Source organism: Sinohyriopsis cumingii, chromosome 15 (genome assembly GCF_028554795.1).
Source record: "Sinohyriopsis cumingii isolate HCF-2022 chromosome 15, ASM2855479v2, whole genome shotgun sequence".
In the NCBI taxonomy this organism is placed as follows: domain Eukaryota; kingdom Metazoa; phylum Mollusca; class Bivalvia; order Unionida; family Unionidae; genus Sinohyriopsis; species Sinohyriopsis cumingii.
This window is the reverse complement of record NC_142975.1, coordinates 20,710,767-20,735,469: the sequence shown is the minus strand read 5'-3', so window position 1 is coordinate 20,735,469 and position 24,703 is coordinate 20,710,767. Positions and strand designations below refer to the sequence as shown.

Sequence of the window (24,703 nt, the reverse complement as noted above, 5' to 3'; positions counted from 1 at the left end):
ATAATTGGACATTGTTATCTGCAGAACAAACACAAGATTAATTTTTTCCCACTTATAAATTCTGAAAACATTTTATTATTTAATCAGATCTGTCTATTTGCCAGTATGCAGTGGTCAGGTACACACATGTGAAAAAACGTTTATGTTAATTAACCATATTTTGTTTAAAAACTACATTTGTTACACATAACTTAGACACCAAATCCCAACTAAGATGACAGTTCCTCATTAAATATTCAAATAAATTAAAATTACACGTGATGTTGGAAAGTTCATAACTTCATAATTTTTTTAAACAGAAGCAAAATAAATAAACGGGTGGAGAGAAAATATGTTTGTCAAATGGTTCTGCATATAACATTAGATAACATAGAGATAATGAACTTTGATGCCTTAGTTATTAGCATTACCAAAAACCATAGTCCAGAAGATAGTCAAAGCAGCACAGTACTTGCTGCACATGGACAAATTTTGCTGTATTAAATACAAGTACAAAAGCCATGCATCCTAACATAAATGCAGTTCTTATAATGGATGTGAAATCATGGATGACGAATAACAAGCTGCAGATGAATGATGATAAAACTGAGGCCATTCTGATTACAACACAAAGACTTTCTCATTCACATCCTTTACCTCAAACAATAAATATCAGCAACACCAACTATAAATACACAGTCAGTACAAAACCTAGGTGTTACTTTGGACAGTACTCTCACATTGCACCAGCATGTCATGAACATATGCAAGGCTGCATATCTTGAGCTGAGATGCATCAGCTCCATTCGCAAATATCGTTCAGTTGATGCCACTAAAACACAGGTGTGTTCATTAGTACTTTCAAGACTGGACTATTGTAACTCAATTCTGTCTGGTTCATCTCAATATCTGCTCCAGAAACTTCAGAAAGTTCAAAACACAGCTGCTCAGATCATACTTAGAGTACCATGATCAGAGCACACCTCCCCGCTGCTCTACCTTACACTGGCTATCCATTCGATCCAGAATCAAACACAAAATTTGTTCTCTGTGCTACGTTTCACTGACGGACTCTAGTCCAACATACCTATTCGACCTCAACCATGTGTACACACCAGCAAGATACTTAGGCATCTCTTCTGACAATCGTATACTCGTTATTCCCACTATGAAAACAAAGTCATATGGACAGCGCTCTTTTGCATACCAGGGCCCAGCAACATGGAATGAATTGCCCCCTGAACTGTATTTTAAAAAAAGACACAAAGACACAGTGATCCCATTCAAGAGTGCTCTCAAAACTCACTTATTTCGACTGCAAGATCAAACTTAAAGACTTAATAATGTTTCCTACCTTAAATATTCCCAACATGTCTTTTCTATGTTTTCTAATTTCATTATGTTTGTGTTTGTAATCATATCATTATATGTTTTTTATCTTATTGGTGTTGTCAATTGTTGTTAAGCACTTAGAGCTTCTAAAGATTAGGTGCTAGAGCTTCTAAAGATTAGGTGCTATACAAAATCCTCATTATTATTATTATTATTATTATTATAATAATGCAAACACAGTAATATGGTATGTTGGTCAAGAAACATGGCGGCCATTTTTACAGATCCAACCTGGCATACATAAATCTTTAGTGAAAGAACATCCCTTCTTCAGAAACACCAATTCTAACATTAAAATTACTACAATCAGTGGTCAATTTATCAGTTACCTTTGGTTAAGACTAAACTTGTGCTACCTGAACAAAAATGGTGCTGTTCTGTTCAGTCACATTTGGTTCTGCATTTTGGAAATCCGCAGTTAAATGACAATATCTGCACGTTTCAATGCTGTAAGGTAGTTTTGTGTTCCAGTAATGATGTTTAGAGAACTATTTGAGCGCCACAATGAAATGTCCTCATGTGAACCGATAGATTCCGCTAATAACATTGCGGACACGAAATTCGATACATTGAAATTATAACTTGTAGTTTCAAAATATGGACCTTTATTACAGGTTGTATCTGTAATAATAAAAGGTTTTAAGATGTTATATTATCTGTGGGCTATTATTTTCTTCCTGATTTCTTTGTCATAATTATACAGGACAATAAATAGTACATGGTTTGGTTGTTGTTGTTGTTGTTCTAGGGTTTAACGCCATTTTTCAGCACAAGATAGGCTATACATGGCAGCCAGTATAACTGGTGGAGGAAGAACCCTGGAAAACCCAGGGAAGAACCACTAACCCACGAGAAGCTACTGGCAGGCTTTCCCATGTACCCACATTAGCCGAGCCTTGGACTCGAACCCACGCAGACAGAGGTGAGATGGCAGTGATCCGGAAAGGTGAGCACTTTAGACCACTCGGCCACTCGGAATTCATATGCGAAGATACCTTCCGAATCTTTAGAGTAAGTCAGTTTTGCCTTGACAGATTGCTGATCAGTAGGGTTGCTCTGTGAATGAAGCCACTCGTAATATGGTGGTAAAACATAGAGATTCTAAGGAAAGACAAAGTTTTGAGAAGGAAGCTTTTTCAGGGGACACAGGACTTCATGTTCTATCGAGTCCCGAGTCTTCAGGAGTTTGAGATGGAAGTGAGACTAGCTGAAACAGTCAACAGAAATCTAGTTGGTGGAGAAAAAGATGGAGGAAGAAAAGGAGTCTGGAGGAGAATGAGTATAGCGTGTAGAGAAGTCGAGGAGGAGGAAAAGGAATTTGGAGAAAGTTGGGAGGAAGAAGAGAAGGAATTGGGAGAAATAGGAGAGAGAAGAATACCACAGATGAGTAGAATACAAGGACAGGTGGAAATTGATCTGACACAGTTAATCAAGTGATGCAGTATGCTATTAAAGGGTCGAGCGGAAGGAGTGTAATTGGAAATTTGAATCATTTAATTATTGAATTGTTATTGTTATTCATTGAATTTTGACCCTGTTTGTATGTTTAACCATCTAACCATCAGCACTGCTGACTGGTGGCTTGGAGCTTAACATATCTTTCACTAATGTAACTTCCAACCAAAATCGAGCCTGGGTGGGACCACCCCAACCATAACAACACTCACAACATTGCTAGAATTACATAGAGCTGCTTCAAAGTAAGTGGTGACGATGTAACAAAATGGTGACATAAAAATAGGCCAAATTCTGATTTTCTCTCAATGGATGCAAAAAGTGATAGCTGATTGTGCACGATGAAGATATTTTAATTATTACTGCTTTTATATATCTACATATGGCTGCATTAAGATAAACTTTTATCATAATTTTTTCATTCTGAAGTCAGCATCAGCGGTACCCATGATTTCCACGAAGCACACATGAACATATATGAGCTTATTTAAATTTGTAGTTGTGATTTGAAAACATAGTACGAGAGATGTTTGTATAGTTGCCATTTTTCATCAAACATTTTCCGTGTACAGTTGTTATACAGTATGCATATTTTTGTGACATGTAATGAAGCTTCTTTTTTTTTTTTTTAAATGGGCTGTGTTTGGTGTTTAATTGTTCTATCTGTTGATGAATGATTTCAGTTGCAACAAAAGGAGATTGATCAGTTTATCTTTTATGTTTTGATCTATTATACCAAGAATAAATTCTCCTTTTGAAACTTGGAAGTTGTGCAGATGATTACACTTACTCCATATTCACCCATTGAAACTAGTAAGTAATGACTCAGTTTTGGTACAATTCCAAAGAAGATGAGATAACGACTCAAAGGAGTCATTGCATAAAGAGCACATGCTTGTAGGGACTTTTCTAATTTGGTTTAAAAATGTATTTGTTGGTAAAATTCTATGCATTATGTTAGCTTCAAACTATTTCACTTTAAAAGACTTGTTAATTAAAAAGCAAGAAAAAGTATTTCTTCCAGTCACTTAGCTGTAAACTCATATTCCCGAGTCCATTTCAGTACTGATGTTGGCCTAGAAGTGTTAACTTTTAGGTTTTGATGTTCACTTTTACAGCCCCCTTTTTTCTTTTTATTGGCAAAATTACAGCTTTATGTAAAAATGGGTCATGTATATTGAATTAATGTTTATATGAAGTTTGTTTGAAAAAATGGATGGCTCTGAGCATGCCGTGAAACTCTAGCTGCTGACATGTATTCCAAACTTAATACAAAAATCATCTAGACTAATCAAATCCCTGAATTGTTTTCATTGACTAAACAACTGCACACAGAATTCCCTTTCTCATTCCCAAAATCTAGAATTATGGCAGGTTATGTATGTAGGATAAAGATATGGACACTTGAATGGTCATTTCCTACATGTATGTAACTGCATTTGGGCATATTGTGCCCATTTGAGTTTATTTTCACAGCATTGCAGCATATCAGTTGGTATCATTGCCTTCAAATTTGAGTTTATGATTGCATCAGTATTTCTGAACAGTTGAATTTGCCTATAATTTGTCACCTACGGTACATTACCTGGGGGAAGATTAGAAAATTGTATATATTTCCTAACATGGATAAATTTATAGAAGAATTGACACATGTTTGACTAGGCTTTCAAGCACCATCACTGAAAGATGAGGTGGCTGACTAGTTCATGAACAAAAAGGTACTTGAATTCAGAATCTCGAAAATTGTAAGAAATGTTAGAATTATCATTAAAAACCCAAGATCAGATGAGTTCTGAAAGCTCCAGTTTATACATGCAAGATAAAATAACTTTTCTCCATAACTTTCTTTGTTCAGAGTTTTGAAAAGTTAAACTGGAAGCATTTTCCACATTTGAATTAGTACCTGGCAAAACATACACAACCATTATGGCTGTTGGGTGATTAATGATTCACTTAAATTCTCTTAAATGACTTCAGAAATATTGATAATATATTAGTGAAATAAGCCATGTGTAAGTTGAAGTTTTTGCTATTTTTTGTGGGGTATAATTTTTCATGGATTTCATGGTTGCTACAGCCATGAATTCAAAAAAAAAGACAGTGAACAGTACTTCTATCAGGGAAAAAATAGGACTAATGTACTTCCAGAATCCATGAATTTAAGTACTGATTATTATTGAAAAACAAGAAAACTGAAGCCTATAAGTATACATTTATTAACAGCATAATAAATCACAGATCAGTAGCCAGCATTTTCTTGGAAATATAACAGCAGACAATTTAATTTCGGAATGTAGCTTGAAAATATTTCTGGCAAGACTTGGTACCAGTCACTCCTTAAAATATATATACTTTCTCTATTCCTTTATAGTACATTGGGTCCTTCTCTGTGACGGGGACAGACCATAATGGAAGGGCAGAATATGTACAGAAACAGCTGGAAAATATGAGGGTATGTATATCACTAACATGGTTGATGCTAGGGGTGAGTCAGGTGATACAGTCAATCTGGTGAGTGTCAGTGTGCCAGAAAATGCAGAAAAGGTGAAGCCAAATTGGCCTTTTTATGAGTTGACACCCCCACCCTTATTTAACTCATTCAAACCCAGCACTGTTAGCCAGTATCTCTGCTGCTATGCCCCAGAAGCACTAAGCTGTGTCTAGCTGCTTGTGCCCCAGTTTTTACATGTTTGAAAAATTTTGAAAACATTGTGCACATGCATTCACTCTACCTTAATTTCTCTTCTTATATCCAATTAAAATCCACGAAATTTTCACCAATTATTCCAAATGAATTTGTCTACACAGTGATGTATTTTTTTAACTATTTGTCCCAGTCTTTCTCAACTTATTTATCCTCTATTTACATATTATGTGCAACATTTATCCGCAAGAACTCTATCATCATTGCTGTCAGCATCCTCATCTTCTGACGATTCAGTCTCAGAAACTTCTATGTCTGAATCTAAATCTTGCAAAATATCCAACTGCCGAACATATCTTTCCTCAGCTTGCTCAATATGAAACTCGAGAAACTCCCCATTTTTGCTCTCTTCAAAAATCACTCTTACATCCGCCATCATTTACGATTTTCATGAACATAACACGTGTAGTGAAACTGTTCTCAAACGGTAACCCTTGGCTTATGAACAATTCAAATTTCCACAAATAAAATTAAAATCGTTTCTGATTGGTTTAATAGTTGTTTAGTTCTTGGGGAAAAAACCCATTTGTAACCAATCAGAGATGTTGTATCTAATACACATTCATCACAACTGGTGAAAGGGATCGGCCATTGAATGCAGTAAACAATCCATGACTACAGGTGGGATCTGCCATGGAATGCAGAAACTGGATCACGCCTACAGATGGGATTGGGGCAGAATGAGTTAAGGCCATTACAGAGAGCAATATTGAACAGTTTCAGCATAGTGTTTGATCACTTTTGTGTACATTTAATAATTAAGTAATTGCATTTCAATTTACTAAAGGGAAACAGATTTATTTCATAGTAAGTTCATTGTTTCCAGGAGTAGAAAAAAAAATGTACACATTAGATTCTGGGAATTATGAAATCATGATAATTTTCTTTTAATCTGCAAGCAGTATATTGTTATGGATGTTATACACTCATCCAAGAGTTAAGACCATATTTTAACTGATCAAATAAACAACAGAAATTAAAATAAGAACAAAAAAGAGAAACAGTTTGAAATTTGATTCATTATTTCATATATAACAACATAAAATATTAAGTAAAGAAGGTTACAGTTTTTATGATTTGATTCTTTAGTAGATATTTTATCAACTGTGCATTAAATAACAGTGTCTAAAAACTTTCTTTGTTTGCTTCCCACATTCAAAATTTATCTCAAACAAGCACCATCTCATTTTCCATTATCTTCATGGTGGTTCCACGTTTTCTCATTGGTAAGGGTGTTTCAGTCAAAATGTGAATAATGTTCTCTTGAGAAATCCATATGTTGTCCTTTTGGGCTGGACATTTGAAGGAATTGTCCAGCTTACCTGATTTCAGACCTGCCAGACTTTATAATTTTTCTGCAAGTCTTACAAAAATGACCATTAAAATAAGGACATATGGAATAAAAGGAAAAACTACGAATATGATTGTTGCAGTAAAGTCTGGATAATTGGCTTCTCTGTGTTTGCTTTGGATCCGGGTTTTACATTAGCTTTAGTAGAATTAGTCAGAGAACCACACTAACTTTATAGTAGTACCTCGGACGTTTTTAACTGCACATATTTTTCCATGCAAAGCGTCTGCATGATGAAATTGTTGATTGTAGATTTTTTTAAAAATAGCATCCAACTACTGATACCTGTTAATGATGAATGAAAAACATAAGCCGCTTAGAAATGTTTTAATGTTCAGTACAGAAGAATAAAAAAGGAATATTCAGATTGTTCTGTATAAACACAGGAAAGGGCACAGTTACGTTAATTGGACATCATATATTGATTTGAGCATGTCACATGATGGGAGATATGATTGCTGTTATGTGAAATGAAGAAAAAAATTCCAAGAATTACATCAAGTTGAGAGATAGCAATAAGTCATTGAGGTGCATAGGGTTTTGGAACTGAAGGTATGTGTATTTTATAAACTTTTCAGATGAACATAATGTTTTCTGTTGATGCATCATTTTGGAACACAGGGCTTGTATTGTTGCTTTCAATTTAAATATCAGTCATACATGTGTATTTACATGTACCACAGGTAAATATGGTTGGAATACCGAACCTTTTAAATTTCATGTTTTCCAACTGGACAATAGCGGTACATGATATTTTGTTACAGCTGATAGCTGTTTCATGTGTAAATTAGATAAGTGCCTAGCATGGTCCCTTGTTGGAGTCATTTGAAGGTGATTTTCATAATGGCACTCTTTCAGTTATGGATTTAGCTGCTATTCCCATACTTGCTATGTCAGATATCATTTTATAACAACAAACTAAGGCTTTGGTTAATTCACAACTGTACTGATCGTATTTAACATTAATTTAATGTCTCTCTAGTGGCTTCTCTCATTTCTAGCTGAGACCATGACATAACTAGATCTCTTTGATAACTGTTACTTCCCACTGTAGGTTGTAAATTACAAGCTGAATGATGTTGGTTGACACACATTGATTTTACCTGGTTAAGATAATTCACAACTTAATTACACAAGTGCATTAATGGACTTTATGCCTCATCTTAACTATCGGTACTTTACTTCATTGACAAAGTAAAAGCAGTTCTTAGCATACATGCTACATATCCTTTAAGACAGATGAATTAATTCTCTTGATTCTTATCAGAGTAATGCATGAATTTCCTAGAGTACATGATTTCTGTTACATCTGAACAAGGTAATTCTAATAAATTACCATATATACTTGCGTATAAGCCGAATAATTAAAGAAAAAATAAAGGCCTGGAAGAAGCGGGTCGCCTTATCTGCAGGCCAATGTCTAAACTTCACAGTTTTTAGGTCTTTTGTTGACTAGTGTAATGGCTATATATCTTGTGACAGCAATAATTTTTTCAGTGTCCTAAGACATAGGCATGTAAAAAAAAAAAAGTAACCTTCGCTGACCCGACAATTGTTAAACTGTTTTAAAGTACAATGATTGATTTTTTTATTATTTTGTATGTGCATATTTTCTGATTTCTCCAACACAAATTTATGTAAAGGTAAATACAGACTTCATAATTTGTGGACTGGTTGAGTTTACCAGGGAGACCATGCTGAACTATAATGTGCATGACATACACAGTGCAATGCGTGCATAGTGTCAGTTAAATCCATACTTATTCCCAAACATATTAGATGCAAATTTTGCTTTATTCATTGTTTCAACCAAATTGCATTCTTCCAGATAACATTTCAACTAGTCCTTAATAGCTGTTTCATTTACTTTGAATCACGTGCTCATGAGTTACTCATTTTCAGTGATATAAGCGATCCTACAAATTGAGGTAATACTTTTAAAAAGGTATGCACGTTTAATTGTACAAGGCACATAACCATCATAATTTACATGTTCATGAAGAGTGGTAATAATAAAGGCAAAAATTCTCATAGATCAACTAAGATCAACATCAATCAATTTTAGTTTTGTGTTTTAGCTGAACAAACAGCATAACTTTACACACAGTGGAAAGCTTGATGTTTCGGCATCTCTTATGATCATAGTCGGTGAATTTGTCTTTAGTTTTGCAACAGCAGTACAGGCCAGTTAATCATTAAAACCCTGAAACGGGCTTGTGATAAGAGGTAATTTTGACTGGTAACTATACCAGTACATTGATGTGTATTTGCCTTTTATTCCATAATATTAGCACAATTACCATAGTTCTGTAAAATGGGGTGTAAGGCATACCTATGAACTTTTTGAAAGCCAAGTAGGGAGACTGAATTTAAAAAAATAGAAATTGGGACCTAAAATCAGGAAGTTTTTCGTGGCATTTTTAAAGCCTTGTTTTCACTCAATATTGATCACTCTTCCTGGTCCAATATGTGTTAAATTTGCAAAAAGACTCGTCGTTTCTCCCTCTGACGTGCCCTGTTTTCCCCTATGATGTGCCCTATTTTCATATTCTGGTCAGCTGTGGTCAAACTGCACAATAACTAAAGATTAGTCTTAAACAAGCAAGAAAGCCAGCTCGACTATTTAAAAGTTAGTTCTTATCCATGCAGCTATTTTGTGAAAATGATTGGCCCTCAGTCGTAATTCAAAGAAACCACGTTGTACGCTATTGTGTGTTACGCAAGCACCAGGAATTGATTGGCAAATAAAGGATTCCCATTTTGTTGAACTAAAGGTACCAAAATAGCCAGCCTCATGGTACTTTACATGTGGCAACTATTTTCCCCTCTTTGTATATCTGACCTTATTCCTTTTTTGTCAACTCATAAAGCATTTAGTATTGTTTATTATTAAACATGTATTCTGAATTAGTTTTTTGAAGGACACATTTGCTGCGTGGCATGTATTTTCATTCTTTCTTTTAATTTAATGATGGTAAATAACATTGGTATGTATGGTATAAAAATGCCAGGTGTTCCTTAGTGCAAGTTTCTTTTGTGGGAATGGAGTTACAGCATTCATAGTGACCATTCATGGGATTGAAATTGTTGTGATTTATTTTTTTTTGTTAGTTTATTTTTTAAAATTTTTTTATTATTGTAGAGGGAACAAAATCATTAATTTACGTGAATAATGTTTAAACTTAACAATATATTTAGTGAAGAAGCAAATTCTTTATAGTAAAGTATTTTGTCACAACAATAATTCACAGGTGGTACAACAGAACATGTAGGACTTTCTTTCAGTGTATCCCCTAGGGGTGCAAGACTAAGAGTCAAAAATCACCTTGGTGTCAAAACTGGGGGTCAGACTGAGTTAAAAACAAACTTTGGTATCAAAACTGAGGGTCAAATAAAAAATTTGGGGGTCTCTGAAACGCAAATGAGAGTAAAGGGAAACACTGTTTTTTTGTTTAGAAAAAATGAAAATCAAAAACATAATGTAATAATCGGGTGTTCTCTGCAAAAATCGGAAGATACTATGAAATCGAGAGGTAGGCATGGAGCGTGCCCAAAAATCGGGAGTTTTTTTAATCCGGGCGTGAAAGTTGACAGGTATGGAGTAGGACTCACATCACTGATTCAACTCCAATATTAAACATAAGGAAGCACTATCATATTCAAAATTCAATAACTTGGTGCAAGCTTCTGTGTGGAGAACACCATATGAGCCGCGGCATTTTTTTTATATCTACATGTGCATGAAACACGTTATTGATTCTGCACCAAATGAATTAGTTGCTACTTTCATTACTGAGTACTCCTAAGTCAGGTCTGTAAAAATACTAAAATTGCATCAATAGAATATTGTTGAGATTTTTTAAAAAAAAATTACAGATATGATAAGCTCAAAAGATATTTTTACTAAAATTTTACTTTTCATTATTAACCAATTATGGACCACCAAACCCGTATATACTGTATTATTTGTTCACCCATTTCTGTACTGGTTCACAGTTCTTCCCTATAATTAGTACTGTGTCCTAAAACCAGATCTAAATTTTGTAGAAAGACATATTTTACTCATTGATTTGGAGCATAATTGTAAGAAAGAACTGGCCATGCTTGTGCAAAGATAAAAATGTAATGGCATTTTACATGATACCACTGTATATAGCTAAATCCGCATTACATGTTGCTGTGTTGTATTGTACATATTTGTGGTTTATTCTTGTTATTAAAATAATTGTTTTCTGCCTTTGTATCTTTATGTTTTTCTATGGCATCCATGCTACACAAAAGAAACACAAACATGCTGACATCAGCAAGTATTTTCTTTTACACACATTTGTGCATCAGGGATGCACGCTGGAGAAAATTGACACACATGTTTTGTTGCCGTGTGTTTTTTTGTGCAAAGGATTCGCATAAATCAGTCAGGATTTATTTAATATCCAATGCTTTGGATGAGGGATGGCGTCGTGTATATTTCGAGCATAGGCATATTCTGGTTCCCTGTTTTGTGTGCACTCTGCTGTTCATATAGCGGAGTGCAACGCAGGGAGAATAGGAAACAGGGAGCCACACTAGCATAGGCAATGTTATGACAGAGTAGCTTCCACTAATCTTGCAAGCTCTCACGCGATTTCTATTAAGCTCATCAAGAAGTCATCCAGATGTTTAATGTCAGTGCTTGTTGCACTAGAAAGTGATCACCAGATTAAAACTGCTTGGACTAAGAATCATTAGCGAAGAAAGTGAAAGAAGCAGAACACAAAAGAGTAACTGTGGATCAGACTTTAACGAAAATTGGAGAAAATAATTCCCTTGACTGGAATATAACACATCCATTAGGATTACGGGTGTGACTTCTGATCGCATGATTGCAAAGACTGCAAAAGTGAATAATCCTTTTGTGACAGGGTTTCAGAATTACGATAAATCTGCCCTTGTTCGCTTCAGGATATCTGGAGAACACATTATCACCCAAGACATTCTTTCACAAGAAAGAAATCAGTAAACTTGCTGACACAAATATTTTATTTGGATTACAAAGTCAGGGGGTCATTGCAGATTTTGTTGATTTTTAACTTGCTGCAATAAAATAAGGACCTTATTTTCAGGTGAAAGTTATTAGAAAGAACATTAATCATTCGCCTTTTTGATTTTTGGATAAATGTGTTCTAGGACGAAGTACAATGAAACCGATGATAGTACACATTTTATGACAGGCAGTAAATTAACTGCCATTTGGTTAAAAAGATTTAATTGGCTTTTTGTATTGGCTTATATGTAATGTGTTGGTCTATAATATTGCTACAAAAAGATTATAAGGAGACTGTTAAAAGTATGACTTTAAAGTAAAGGAAAATTTAACTGATAAAATTATTCTTTGAATGGACAATGCATTTGTTTGTTAATTGTGCATGTTGGTTTATTTGTATTTTTGAGAGAGAGTATGCTGTGCATGTTGCCATATCCTATTTCAAGCGGAAAAGGTATGGGTGAGATGAAAATTTGTCAGTACATTTTGGACCCCCACATTTTTTATTTGACCCCCAGTTCTGACACCAAGGGGGATACACTATGGCCATTGCCCTTCTGTGACATAGACCAATACACACACCCATGAAGCATCAAGAGATACTGACATTCCAAAATTATTTAAACTATCAACACATGTGATTCATCACCCCCAAATTTTATTAAAAAGGTATAAAAGCCAAAGAAAAGTTCCATAAGTTTTATTATACTGAAGAATTGAATAACTGAGTGCTACTTTTTAGTATAAAACTATGGGAAAGGGTAAGGAAGCAAAGAATAGACAGGCATTTCTTCAAGCCTGGTAATGTTCACCACATCAAGGGGGGAAAATGTGCATCAGCCCAAAAGACACAGCCACTTGATGTCTGTTACATAAGGACAAGAAGAGACAAATTTGAGAAAGCTATCCAAAGTTCTTATAATGCTGACATTGATGTTGGAGACAGAAAGCCCATGTACAAACTGCTGCAGCCCAAGTAATGAAATAAGCTGGAGGTGGAGAAATATGTGGAAAACTTTGCGATGGAAGGGTAAGTCCATGTTTTTATGCAATATTCAGACACTGGTATAATTTATCACTGCATAAACTACTTGGTAAATTTAATTAATATAATTGAATTGCAATTTAAAGTTGTCTAATACATATAGCTATACCTACATTTACACAAAACTCATAAAAAGTTAAGAAAAAGCCTCATAATCATTGTTATGCTACTTTCCACTACAAGCAATATTAAATTCTTTACTTTTCAATATAAAGCTGAATAAAATGCATAAATTATTGAAAAAAGAGAAACAAATGAAACCTTGCAATCACTCATTTACAGTCAAAGGGGAGGTAATATACCTTGATTTGGCATCCCAAGTAACAAGCTCTAATTTACAGCGAAATGATTCTGTACTATCACTTGATAGTATGTTCAGAGCAGTGTTGCCTTTATTAATAGATTTTGTTTCAAATTGGAAGCTACATTTCTGACATGAAGCTTGTTTTCATCTATTCACACAACAGATCTGGTGAACAAAACATATCGCTTAGTGCACACAAAAAAATGCTGAGATGTGGCATACTGTGTTCTGAGAGCACCAGTTCCAACACCCTGACTGTCAAGGTTTTCTATCATGGGACTTTAAGGAGTTTAATTCTGTGATAGGAAATAAGACAGATATAATTGATATTCAGTGTGACTCAGCATATAATAATGCAATGTATAGTGGAGTAGGTATGACACCTTTTCAACCAGCTACACAGTGTACACATTCATTGAAACTACTCCTGAGCAAAAGGTAATTAATATAATTGCAAAGAATAAACTATGCACATTGGGTAAAATGCATGCATCTGATGATGAAGCCAAATTGTGTCACTGCTCAGCAAATATACATTTACAAACAAATATTGGAGATGAACACATTTTGTTGTTGTTGTTGTTGTAGGGTTTAACGCCATTTTTCATCACACGATAGGCTATACATGGCGGCCAGTATTAATGGTGGAGGAAGAACCCAGGAAATCCCCCGAAAGAACCACCGTCCCTCGAGAAGCCTTGGCAAGTTTCTCACATACCCACATTGGCCAAATTTGAGACTCGAATCCACACAGACACAGGTGTGATGGCAGTGATCCATAACGGAGAGCGCTGTAAGGAAGGGCTTATACATTTCAAGGAAACAGACAATCTAGAGGTACGCAACATGACAACTGATCCAGACACTGCTAGTTACCGGGTCAGCCTGGACCTTAAGAGGGAAGGAATAACTGAAACAGTCCCTGTAAATCATATTGATACACGCATCTGGCTCAAAATCGTAGAAAGTTCATTAAAGGTCAGAGCAAATTAATTGATTTGATGCCATGAAGCACTAAAAAACTGAGAAAAGATGCAGAACAACTTTGCACTTGATTTGACTAAGAGTTACCAGGCTGAGTTTGAAAAATCATTTTTAAAATATGATACATGTACACCAAAATTAATAAGTAATCTATCTTATGCAACAGATGCAATAGTTAAGTGTTATCAAGGTGATCATAGTCTTTGTCATAAGCAGTCTAATGTGTGCTGGGTAGCTTGTACAAGCTGGATAGATAGAAGTACCTTATAATGTGTGCTGGGTAAATGGTACAAGCTGGATAGATAGAAGTACATTATAATGTGTGCTGGGTAGCTTGTACAAGCTGGATAGATAGAAGTACATTATAATGTGTGCTGGGTAGCTTGTACAAGCTGGATAGATAGAAGTACATTATAATGTGTGCTGGGTAGCAGGTACAAGCTGAATAGATAGAAGTACATTATAATGTGTGCTGGGTAGCTGGTACAAGCCGTGTAGATAGAAGTACATTATAATGTGTGCTGGATAAATGGTACAAGCTGTATAGATAGAAGTACCTTATAATGTGTGCTGGGTAAATGGTACAAGCTGTATAGATAGAAGTACATTATAATGTGTGCTGGGTAGCTGGTACAAGCTGTATAGATAAAAGTACATTCTTGCCAAGTGATTTCAAACTGAAAATATCCAGTGAGAGAGAGGAGTGTACATTATGCATGTGTATTGAGTACCGGCTAGGTAAATCTACAGTGTTAAAAACAAAAACAAGAACACTCAGAAAGTGGAATCAGTGAATCAAAGGATAAAACGCAGCTTACCAAAGAATATAACCTTTAAGAGAAACTTCCATGGCAGGGTTCATAGTACTGTTCATAACTGCAACCATGGACCTGGAGAATCTCAGGTTAAGCTGTGTCAATCTATCGGTTGTCCGATTTCAACTTGCAGTTCTGTGGCACAACATCTGAAAAGCAAGCAAGATATATATATCAGAGACAAAATGTATAAAGCAAGTACAGTATATAAGAGAAGAACATCTGAAAAAAGGGCATTTCTTTACGAACTATGAGAAACATCAAGAAGAAAAGAATTATAACAAAGGCAAATTAATGTGTGCTATGGCTAAAAAATAAAAGCAAAATATGAACATTCTTACCATAAACAACCTCCATTTTAGTACATTTCAACAGGTTGAGGCAATGCGGCATGTGCAGTTTTGTGCACAGTCCTCGAGATTTAAAATGCTCTCTGCTTTGATTTACTGAATGTGTCTCTAAAGTTAATGATCAGTATTGATACATAAGCGATTGTGACATAAGTGGTTTACATTTAACATTTCTCTCCCCACCCCCTTTTTGGGAATTGTTGCATATGTTAAATGGTATTGAAAAATATAGGCCAATCTGTGGACACCAACACGTGTGTTGCTGATGGTTGATCCCAGGTAAGTAATGTTGTTGACTGCTTCCAGGGTGACATCGATTTTGATGGAATGGGCAGTGGTGGCATCTTTCATGCTATGTTTGTCTTGTTCAGACTGATGGTGAGCCCGAACTGTTTGCAGGCATCAGCAAAATGGTCTCCCAGACTCTGGAGGGCATCCACAGTGTGGGTCACAAGAGCCGTGTCATCCACAAAGAGCATCTCCCTGATGAGCATCAACCTCAGTTTGGTCTTCGAGCGCAGTCACACGAGGTTGAACAGTGTACCATCGGACCTGGTGTGCAGATATATGCCATTAGTGGACGAGTTGTCGTAGTCGCAGTCTGCACTGTGGTAGCTTCTGGTGGATGGGACGCTGTTCAGGGTTGAGCACCTGGTGATGACCCAAGATGAGCTGGTGCCAGCGATGAGACCTGGGGTGTTTCCATGACAATTTGTGTTGTGGCTTACACTTGAAGAAGGTGTTTGTAATGCACAGGTTATGGTAGGTACACAGCTTCAGCAGTCTCTGACCGTTTTCATTGGTCTTTCGAGTGCCATGATGTCCGAAGCAGGCAGGCCATGACTTATGGTCTATACCTACTCTGCATTAACCCTTTACCTCATGCAAGCGCCTTTGGACACCTGTATCCATTCGCATAGAAGCGCCTTTAGATGGTTCCACTCCATTCGCATGGAAGCACCTTTTCACATTTCTACTTCATTCGTATGGAAGCTGCTTTTGACGTCTGCTGTAAACTTCGCCCATTTTTAGTGGGTTTTCGTAGCGTCACCTTCGGGGAAAACCCCCTATTAGATACCTCATTCATTGCTGTGAATGACCATTATGTCAGATCATATTGTCACTGTTTATGCTCTGGTAGAAACCTGCTATTTAAAGTAACTGGGTTGTATTTTCCACTCTCCAAAATGGAGGTTGCGGATTTCATTTAGTACTTTTCATGATTAGAATCACAATTATGAAAGCTTCAATAACTTAGGTAAAGGCTCTGATATTGATGTAGGTAGCAATTAGTTTTTATAAATTATCAAATTCAGATGACTTAGTGGTGTAGATGCAAAGAACTTGTAAATTTTGAGTGTGAGAAATGGCAGCTACGGTTTGGCACACGGCTTCACTGACTTGATGGTGAACAAGTTCTTTCATGATTTTAAAGCACATAAAAAGTCTTCCATGAAAAATAATTACACAGCTATAACGATCGGACTTGACTCTTAAATTTTTCCATACATAATAGATGTGTACCAGAAATGTAAAATGGTTAAAATTGCTGTTAAACATAACATACACTACACTGTTAACAGTTAACAGGCAGGCCTATGTGTATGGAGTCGAATAGGTAACAGGTGTTCTGTTTATAGCGCACTGCACTGGGTAACTTAGCTACATGTGTATCGGAGTGCTAAAAAGCCATACACTCTATGAGGTAAAGGGTTAAAGTTTCCGAGGAGGAATAGTGGCTCATCTTTAGAGCATCCTACAGTACATGATTTCTATTTCATCTGAACAAGATAATTTGAACAAATTATATCAGTTTGAACAAATTCATATAATATATGGATCATAAAACATTAGAGACAAATGTATACAAACCCTTAGCTTCCAAACTCATGGAAAATTGGACTGTCAGATTGCTTAAAACCTTGAATTTCGTGTGTGAAACCCCCCTTTTTTTATAGCTTAGCCAGTCAGGATTAACTTTTTCTAACCGCCAAAATTTTAACACTCCCTTCAAAGTTAGAATAATTCTCCATAGTCTGCTTTTATTATTAACTATTCTGGGAAATATCATTTTATGGCACCCTATTTCAAATGGCTCGAGATTTCCCACATTTTGCATCTGGCTTGTCTCTTCTTTCACATATCCTCTAGTAGACCATGCATTAACACGTCCGTTGGGCTGCTATCCTAATGGATCCTAATTAAAATCCAATGCTGCTTCCAAACGAGCTACCAATTTATGGTGAGCCTAGTCCATACATCAAACCTAATGGTTGTGTCTTGCAGAATGACAGAATGTACTGTAAAAAATATCTACAAAATTTGCACCATTACAAATGCCTAACTTGAAGTAAAATTTTAAACAATTTAAAAATGAAGTGCATGAAATCTTTCAGATTATGTTAACATCAGTAGTGTCATGTTAACCCTTTACCTCATACAAGCGTCTTTGGACGCCCCTACTCCACTCGCATGGAAGCGCCTTTTGACGCCTCTACAAGATTCGCATGGAAGCGCCTTTTGACGCCTGCTGTAAACATCAGCCATTTTGAACTAGTTTTCGTAGCGCCACCTTCGGGGAAAACCCCCAGTTAGATAATATATTCATTTCTGTGAATGACAATTACGTCAGATCATGTGGATGCTATTCATGCACTGGTCAATATCTGCTATTTAAAGTAACTGGGTCATAATCTCCACTCTCCAAAATGGTAGCCGCGGGTTTCATTCAGTACGTACAAAGTTTCCACGATTAGAATAACAACCACGAAAAACTCAATAAATTAGGTAAAGTCTCTGATATTTATGTAGGCAGCAATTAGTTTTTATAAATTATCAAATTCAGATGACTTAGTGATATAGACGCACACGAAAACCTTGTAAATTTCGAGTATCAGAAATGGCAGCTACAGTTGGTCACGCGGCCTCACTGACATGACGGTGAACGAGTTCTCTCAAGATTTTGAAGCACATAAAAAATTCTTCTGTGAAAAATAATTACATAGCTATAACAATCTGACTTTATTCTTAAATTTTTCCACATACAATATATGTGTACAAAAAATGTAAAATGGTTAAAATTGCTGTTAAATGTAACATATACTACATTGCTTAACAGTTCACAGGCAGGATTTCATTCAGTACTTATGAAGTTTTCACGATTAGAATCACAACCACGAAAGATTCAATAACTTAGGTAAAGGCTCTGATATTTATGTAAGCAGCAATTAGTTTTTATTGATTATCAAATTCAGATGACTTAGTGATGTAGACGCAGACGAAAAACATGGAAATTTCGAGTATGGGAAATGGCAGCTACGGTTGGTCGCGCGGCCTCACTGACATGACAGTGAACGAGTTCTCTTTCGATTTTAAAGCATATAAAATATTCTTCCGTGAAAAATAATTACACAGCTATAACAATTGGACTTTACTCTTAAATTTTTCCACATATAATAGATGTGTACCAAAAACGTAAAATGATTAAAACTGCTGTTAAACGTAACTCCACTACATTGCTTAACAATTCGCGGGCAGGCCTATGCATATGCAGTCGGCTAGGTAACAGGTGTTCTATTTATAGCGTGCTGCATTTTGTCACCATGCTTTATGAGGTAAAGGGTTAAGAAAAGGGCAAAAACTCATAAAAATTATGGAAGTGATTTCATGATGTGTACATCTTAATGTTTGCCATCCATCAAAAACTGGGGACTATAGTTATGCTAATGTGATTGTGCTGTATCAAAGAATGGACAGACTGATGAGAATTACTCTATACCCCACCTGTATTGTTGAATGAATTAATTTATCTTTGCTGGTGACATTTTTATATTGAATAACAATGTGATAATAATTGACAAATACTTTAGGTTCAAAGTTAACTGTTGGTATGAATTTTCGGGAATATTCAAATGTAACATTTCATATTTGGCGGGGATGCAGTAAGCAAGTAATAAGTAAAAGGGGAAAAACAGGCAAGGTCCTCAGAAATTGCAAACCTATAAACTTGATCCTGTGTGCCAGGGCACTTTTCTTTGAAAAACTGGGTTAAAGACATCTAAAATATCAGTTGTGACGATATCATTACAAATTGGATGTAATTTCCAATGTTTAACTATGCAGTAATTACACCTTTACTTTGTGCACCAACACTCGAACATCCTAGGCAACCCTTGCAATTTTACCATAAGTGCTAATAAAATGACCCTTAAAATTGTACAGTTAAGGAACAACTGGAAAGAATATGAAAATATGATTGTGTTCAAATCCAAATACTGTATTGTTTTCTTAAGATTTTATCCAGGTCAGCATTTTCATATTATTAGATTTAGTGTATTTTGTGAGGGAACCAGATTAACATTACAAGAGGTATCTCGGATGCTTTCAGTGTGGAAATGTCCCAGAAACAAAACTGTTGAAAATAGGGTAGAAAATCAGTATTTCCCTTTACTCCCATTTGTGCTTCAGAGACCTCAATTTTTTTTGTGTGACTCCCCTCCCAGTTTTGATGCCAAAGTTTTTTTCTTTTACTCATTTTGAACCCTTAGTTCTGACAACAAGAGGATTTTTTATTTTGTCTTGCATCTTTAAGGGAATGCACTGATAATTAGCCTCTTAAACATTCCAAACTATCAGCACAGAGGCATAGAAAGAATATTGATATATCTGACCTTGCTCAGACAAAAAGGAGAAACCTATATTTGACATTATGTCAGTTGAGTATTGATACCGAAGAGATGATTAATACTATCATGTGAATAATAAAAAACAACAATCCAAGCCTAAAGAGCATGCTGAGTTGAGAGATCTAGCAAGATATCATTGGCCTCCATGTGACTTGGAACTTCAGTTTGTGACAACGAAGTGGACGAGGCCTTATGATCATTTTATTTAAACATAATGTTGTCTTTGCTGCATAAGACAACACTTTCAGATTTTTCCAACATGTTTTCAAATTTGAGAAGAGCACTAGACAATAATAGTAATAATAATAATAATAACTATCAGTGCCAAAGATAACTTTCAGGCCTGTTGGGTATTTCGCTCATAAAATTAAAATTAGTGAAATTTCATTATTACTAAAACAATATTGGTAGTTTTCAATTTTTAATGATAATCATTTAAAATTGAAAAATATTCAATGATTTTTATTTATGTTCTCAAGTAAAATCTGTTTCTCTGCAATAATATTGTCTTTGTTGACACTCGTTCTACCGAGGACTTCTGCTCCTTAGGAATATAGACCAGTACATAAGACTTATAAAAGGAGTTAGGCATGAGTCAGAAAACTGCTTGTATTGGGGAGAGCATGGAAACAGCGATGTCTGCATGGAAAACAGATTTGTTGCCATCTTTGTAAAGAACTAGGACATAAGCAAAAGTTGTGCATATACCATTAAGTAGAAGGCAATGATGTGCAGGCCTATGCAACACATATCCAGCAACAAAATGCATTAGAATATGTGTATACTTTTCAATGTAATAATTATAATTCTATAAACAGGTTTCAGGCACTATCTGATTTGTGTACAAAGTGAAACTTGTTAACATGTAAACAACTATGTGATACAGTTCAAGTTACTTCTCCGTCTGAGGCTCCTCAAGTGTCTAATGTATCAATGTCTTCTTGTATGTATGTAAATCAGTCTCATATTGAACATTCTTATGTATCCACTACATGTGGTCATGGTACAACAGATGGATCTTGTGTGTTATCTTCTTCATGTGTTATGTAAATTATCAAGGCAGTGAAAAGAAATATTAAGTCTAAAAACAATACATTGCATACTACCTTGTTTGAAAATCAATTCTGTGATCAAAATTGTCATGTCTTTGGCCTCCTCAAAAGAGGTCTGCAAGTAATCAACCTAAATATTCAACACATTCTCCCTAAACTGAATGAGATAAAGTTAATATTACAGCAAACTAGATCAGTCAATATTCTAGGTCTATGTGAAACCTTTCTTTCTGATGATACTCATGATTTGGCTCTCCAATTCCAGGGGTTCAACTTTGAAAGAAAAGATAGGGAATCCATGGGGGGTGGGGTATTCTCTATGTAGACAGTTCATTAGTTGCAACAGACATGTTGATCTAGAGACTATTGGGGTAGAGAGTATCTGGATCTAAGTAACCCTTGTCCAATCAAAGCCAATACTCTTATGTTCAGTTTACAGGCCACCTAGTTCCACAACTGCTTGGATTGATAGATTTGAGGTGCAAATTCAAAAAGCATTACTAAAGATAGATTTAGAAAATATCATATTAGGTGATTTTAACATTGACTACATGAAAACTCCACCATTAACATGGATAAGTAACTTTGAAACTTACAACTTTACTCAATTAATTAACACCCCAACTAGAGTAACAGGTAATAGTGCTACTATCATTGATCATGTCTATACTAATAAGCCTGAAAACATAAGTGAAAGTAATGTGCCAGTATAGGTATCATGGTACCAATTGTTTTTCCATATACCTCAATGCTAATGTTTTGTGAAATAAGCATACTTTTTATCCTACCTCAACATGCATGTCACACACCATCATAGAGAACAATGCTTGACTGTCAATTTGACAAGGACAAAACCAGGTACTCCATTGCATTTAGGAGAGATAACTCTCCTGGAACTAGACAGGGGTTAGAGTTATCTAGTCACAACAGAGAGTTTCAGCCATGTGAACCACATTTTAAAAAAGTCATAAAAAAATACAAAATATGATCTAGATATGAATTAATATAATCTCACATGTTGCCAAAAGACAAAACTTTTTTTTAAGCCTAAAAGTACAACTCTTACATAATGCATCAATCTCAGCTAGTGTTGTTCTTTATTTCTGAATGCAATGTTCCCAACATCTTAAGCTCCGTCCACCTGGACTTGCGCAATTGGTACTGTTATACCTATATGCGCTGAGTGAGCACTACCCAGTCAGTATAACTAGACATGTTCCAAAATCATCTAAAAATGGTCAACACATTGAAATATAATACGGGGACAGTTTGATAAGGAATTGTTCTTAAATGATTTCGGGGCCCCGAGTGGCCGAGTGGTCTAAAGCGCTCTCCGTTACGGATCACTGCCATCTCACCTCTGCCTGCGTGAGTTCGAGTCTCGGATTCAGCCAATATCGGTATGTGAGAAAGCTTGCCAGTAGCTTCTCGTGGGTCGGTGGTTCTTTCCGGGTTTTCCCGGGTTCTTCCTCCACCATTAATACTGGCCGCCATGTATAGCCTATCGTGTGCTGAAAAATGGCGTTAAACACTACAACAACATTAAATGATTTAGTTTGCAAATCCTTCCAAGCAGTCTGCAATATAGCTGATGTCAACACTGCCTTAGACAAATGGTATCAGATGTTCAGTGCAGCCTTAGACAAGCATGCCCCAATTAAAACAAAAAGGGTTAAACACCAAATTACACCCAAGTGGATTACCCCTGAGATCAATGAGGCTAGGCACTTAAGAGATAATTTCCACAAGAAAAAAGACATGAAAAGCTTTAGAAAGTGGAGGAATAAAACTAAGCACCTGATAGATAAGGCAAAAGAGAACTACTATAAACAGGCTGTTGATGAAAGTCAGAGTAATAAGACATTCTGGAAGCATCCAAAAGAGCTGAACCCACCCAGGAACAGTTGTCTTCCACTTAGACTTAAGCAGAAGGATGATATAGCAACATCTGTACAAGACATTGTGGAAATGTTCAACAATTTCTTCATAAGCATCTACAGTAACAGTATTTAGACCCAGACTAACAGCCCAATTCAACATGATGCTCTTCTATTATTTATAAGAGCTAAAATTCCTGATGATAATTATTTTTCAATAGCTAATGTTAGTGAAGCTGATGTTTTTGATATGCTAATTAAGGTGAATGTTAATAAATTGGTCCACGAATTCTTAAAATTTCTGCTCCAGTAATAACAAAGTCACTAACGCATATCATAAACTTAAGTATAATGAGTGGTAATTTTCCAGAAACACTGAAATGTGCAACGGTTACACCTGTCTTTAAGAAGGGAGAAAAGGAGGATCCAGGGAATTACTGACCAATATCAATTCTACCTGTATTGTCAAAATTATTTGAAAAGCATGTAGCCATTCAGGTCTATAAAACTTTTTACACATACTCTCTATTTCATAAAACGCAATCAGGATTTAGAAAGTACCACTCGTACCAAACAGAACTTTGCCAAATTGATTGATTGTTGGCTGAAGGAAATGGGTAATGGACATATGACTGGGCTTGCTTTCCTTGACTTAAAGAAAGCCTTTGATCTTGTTAATCATGAAATTCTGCTGCAAAAGTTGAACTGTTACAGGTTCGACAATTCTTCTTTAAACTGGTTTTGATCATACCTAAACCAAAGGTCGCAACAAATAAGCATTGGCAATATTAGCTCTCAAACTCACACAATTCATTCAGGGGTCCCTCAAGGCTCAGTTTTGGTCCCTTTCCTCTTCCTTATCAATATCAATGATCTACCATTAAATAATGAATCCACAAATACCGATTTGTTTGCAGATGATGCAACCTTGTATACATCTAGTTCTGATAGTGGATTTATCCAAATGAGATTAAACTCTGACCTTATTAGAGTCCAAAACTGGGCACAACAAAATAGGATGGTAATTAATGAAAGTAAAACAAAATATATGATTTTGGGGACATCACAAAAGCTACACAAGTTAGAGAACCCAGAACTATCTCTTGCAATAATAATCATCCATTAGAAAATGTCAAACATGAAAGACTTGTAGGTTTGTCTGTGGATAATTATTTATTATTGAATGACCATACTGATAAGCTTTGTTAAACACTGTCATCCAGAATTGCCCTACTCAGTAGAAACAAGAAATATTTACCGATGGAAACTCGAAATCTATACTACAAGTCATATATTCTTCCAACAATGGATTATTGTTCTAATGTATGGGGAAACTGTACTACATCTGAGCTTGACATGATTTATAAACTTCAAAAATGAGCTGCATGCATAATTTTAGATGCCTCTATTGATCATCCCTCAAAAACGTTATTTACAGAACTCATATGGTTCACAATATATGACAGGATAGATTTTCACAAGGCAGTTCTTTTATATAAATGTCTACATGGAACTGCACCAGAGTATCTTCAGGACTTAGGCCTTTTTCAACACAATACCAGTTGAGATCAGTATCACATGGAAACCTCTTTGCACCAAAACCAAGAACAGAGCAATTTAAAAAGAGCTTCCAATACTCTGGTACAGTTCTGTGGAACAAGCTTCCACTACATATAAAATCTGCTGA

General features: G+C 35.7%; 1 protein-coding gene across 2 annotated transcripts in view; it reads left to right on the top strand.

The window, feature by feature from the left end:
- LOC149781387 (uncharacterized) overlaps window positions 1–24,703 on the top strand; it is a 251,765-nt gene that overhangs the window by 48,989 nt on the left and 178,073 nt on the right. For both annotated transcript variants that reach the window (XM_089935480.1, XM_089935479.1), the window contains exon 2: window positions 5,198–5,278. In XM_089935480.1, coding sequence (XP_089791606.1) covers window positions 5,198–5,278 — 81 coding nt within the window. The remainder of the gene's footprint in view (window positions 1–5,197; window positions 5,279–24,703) is intronic.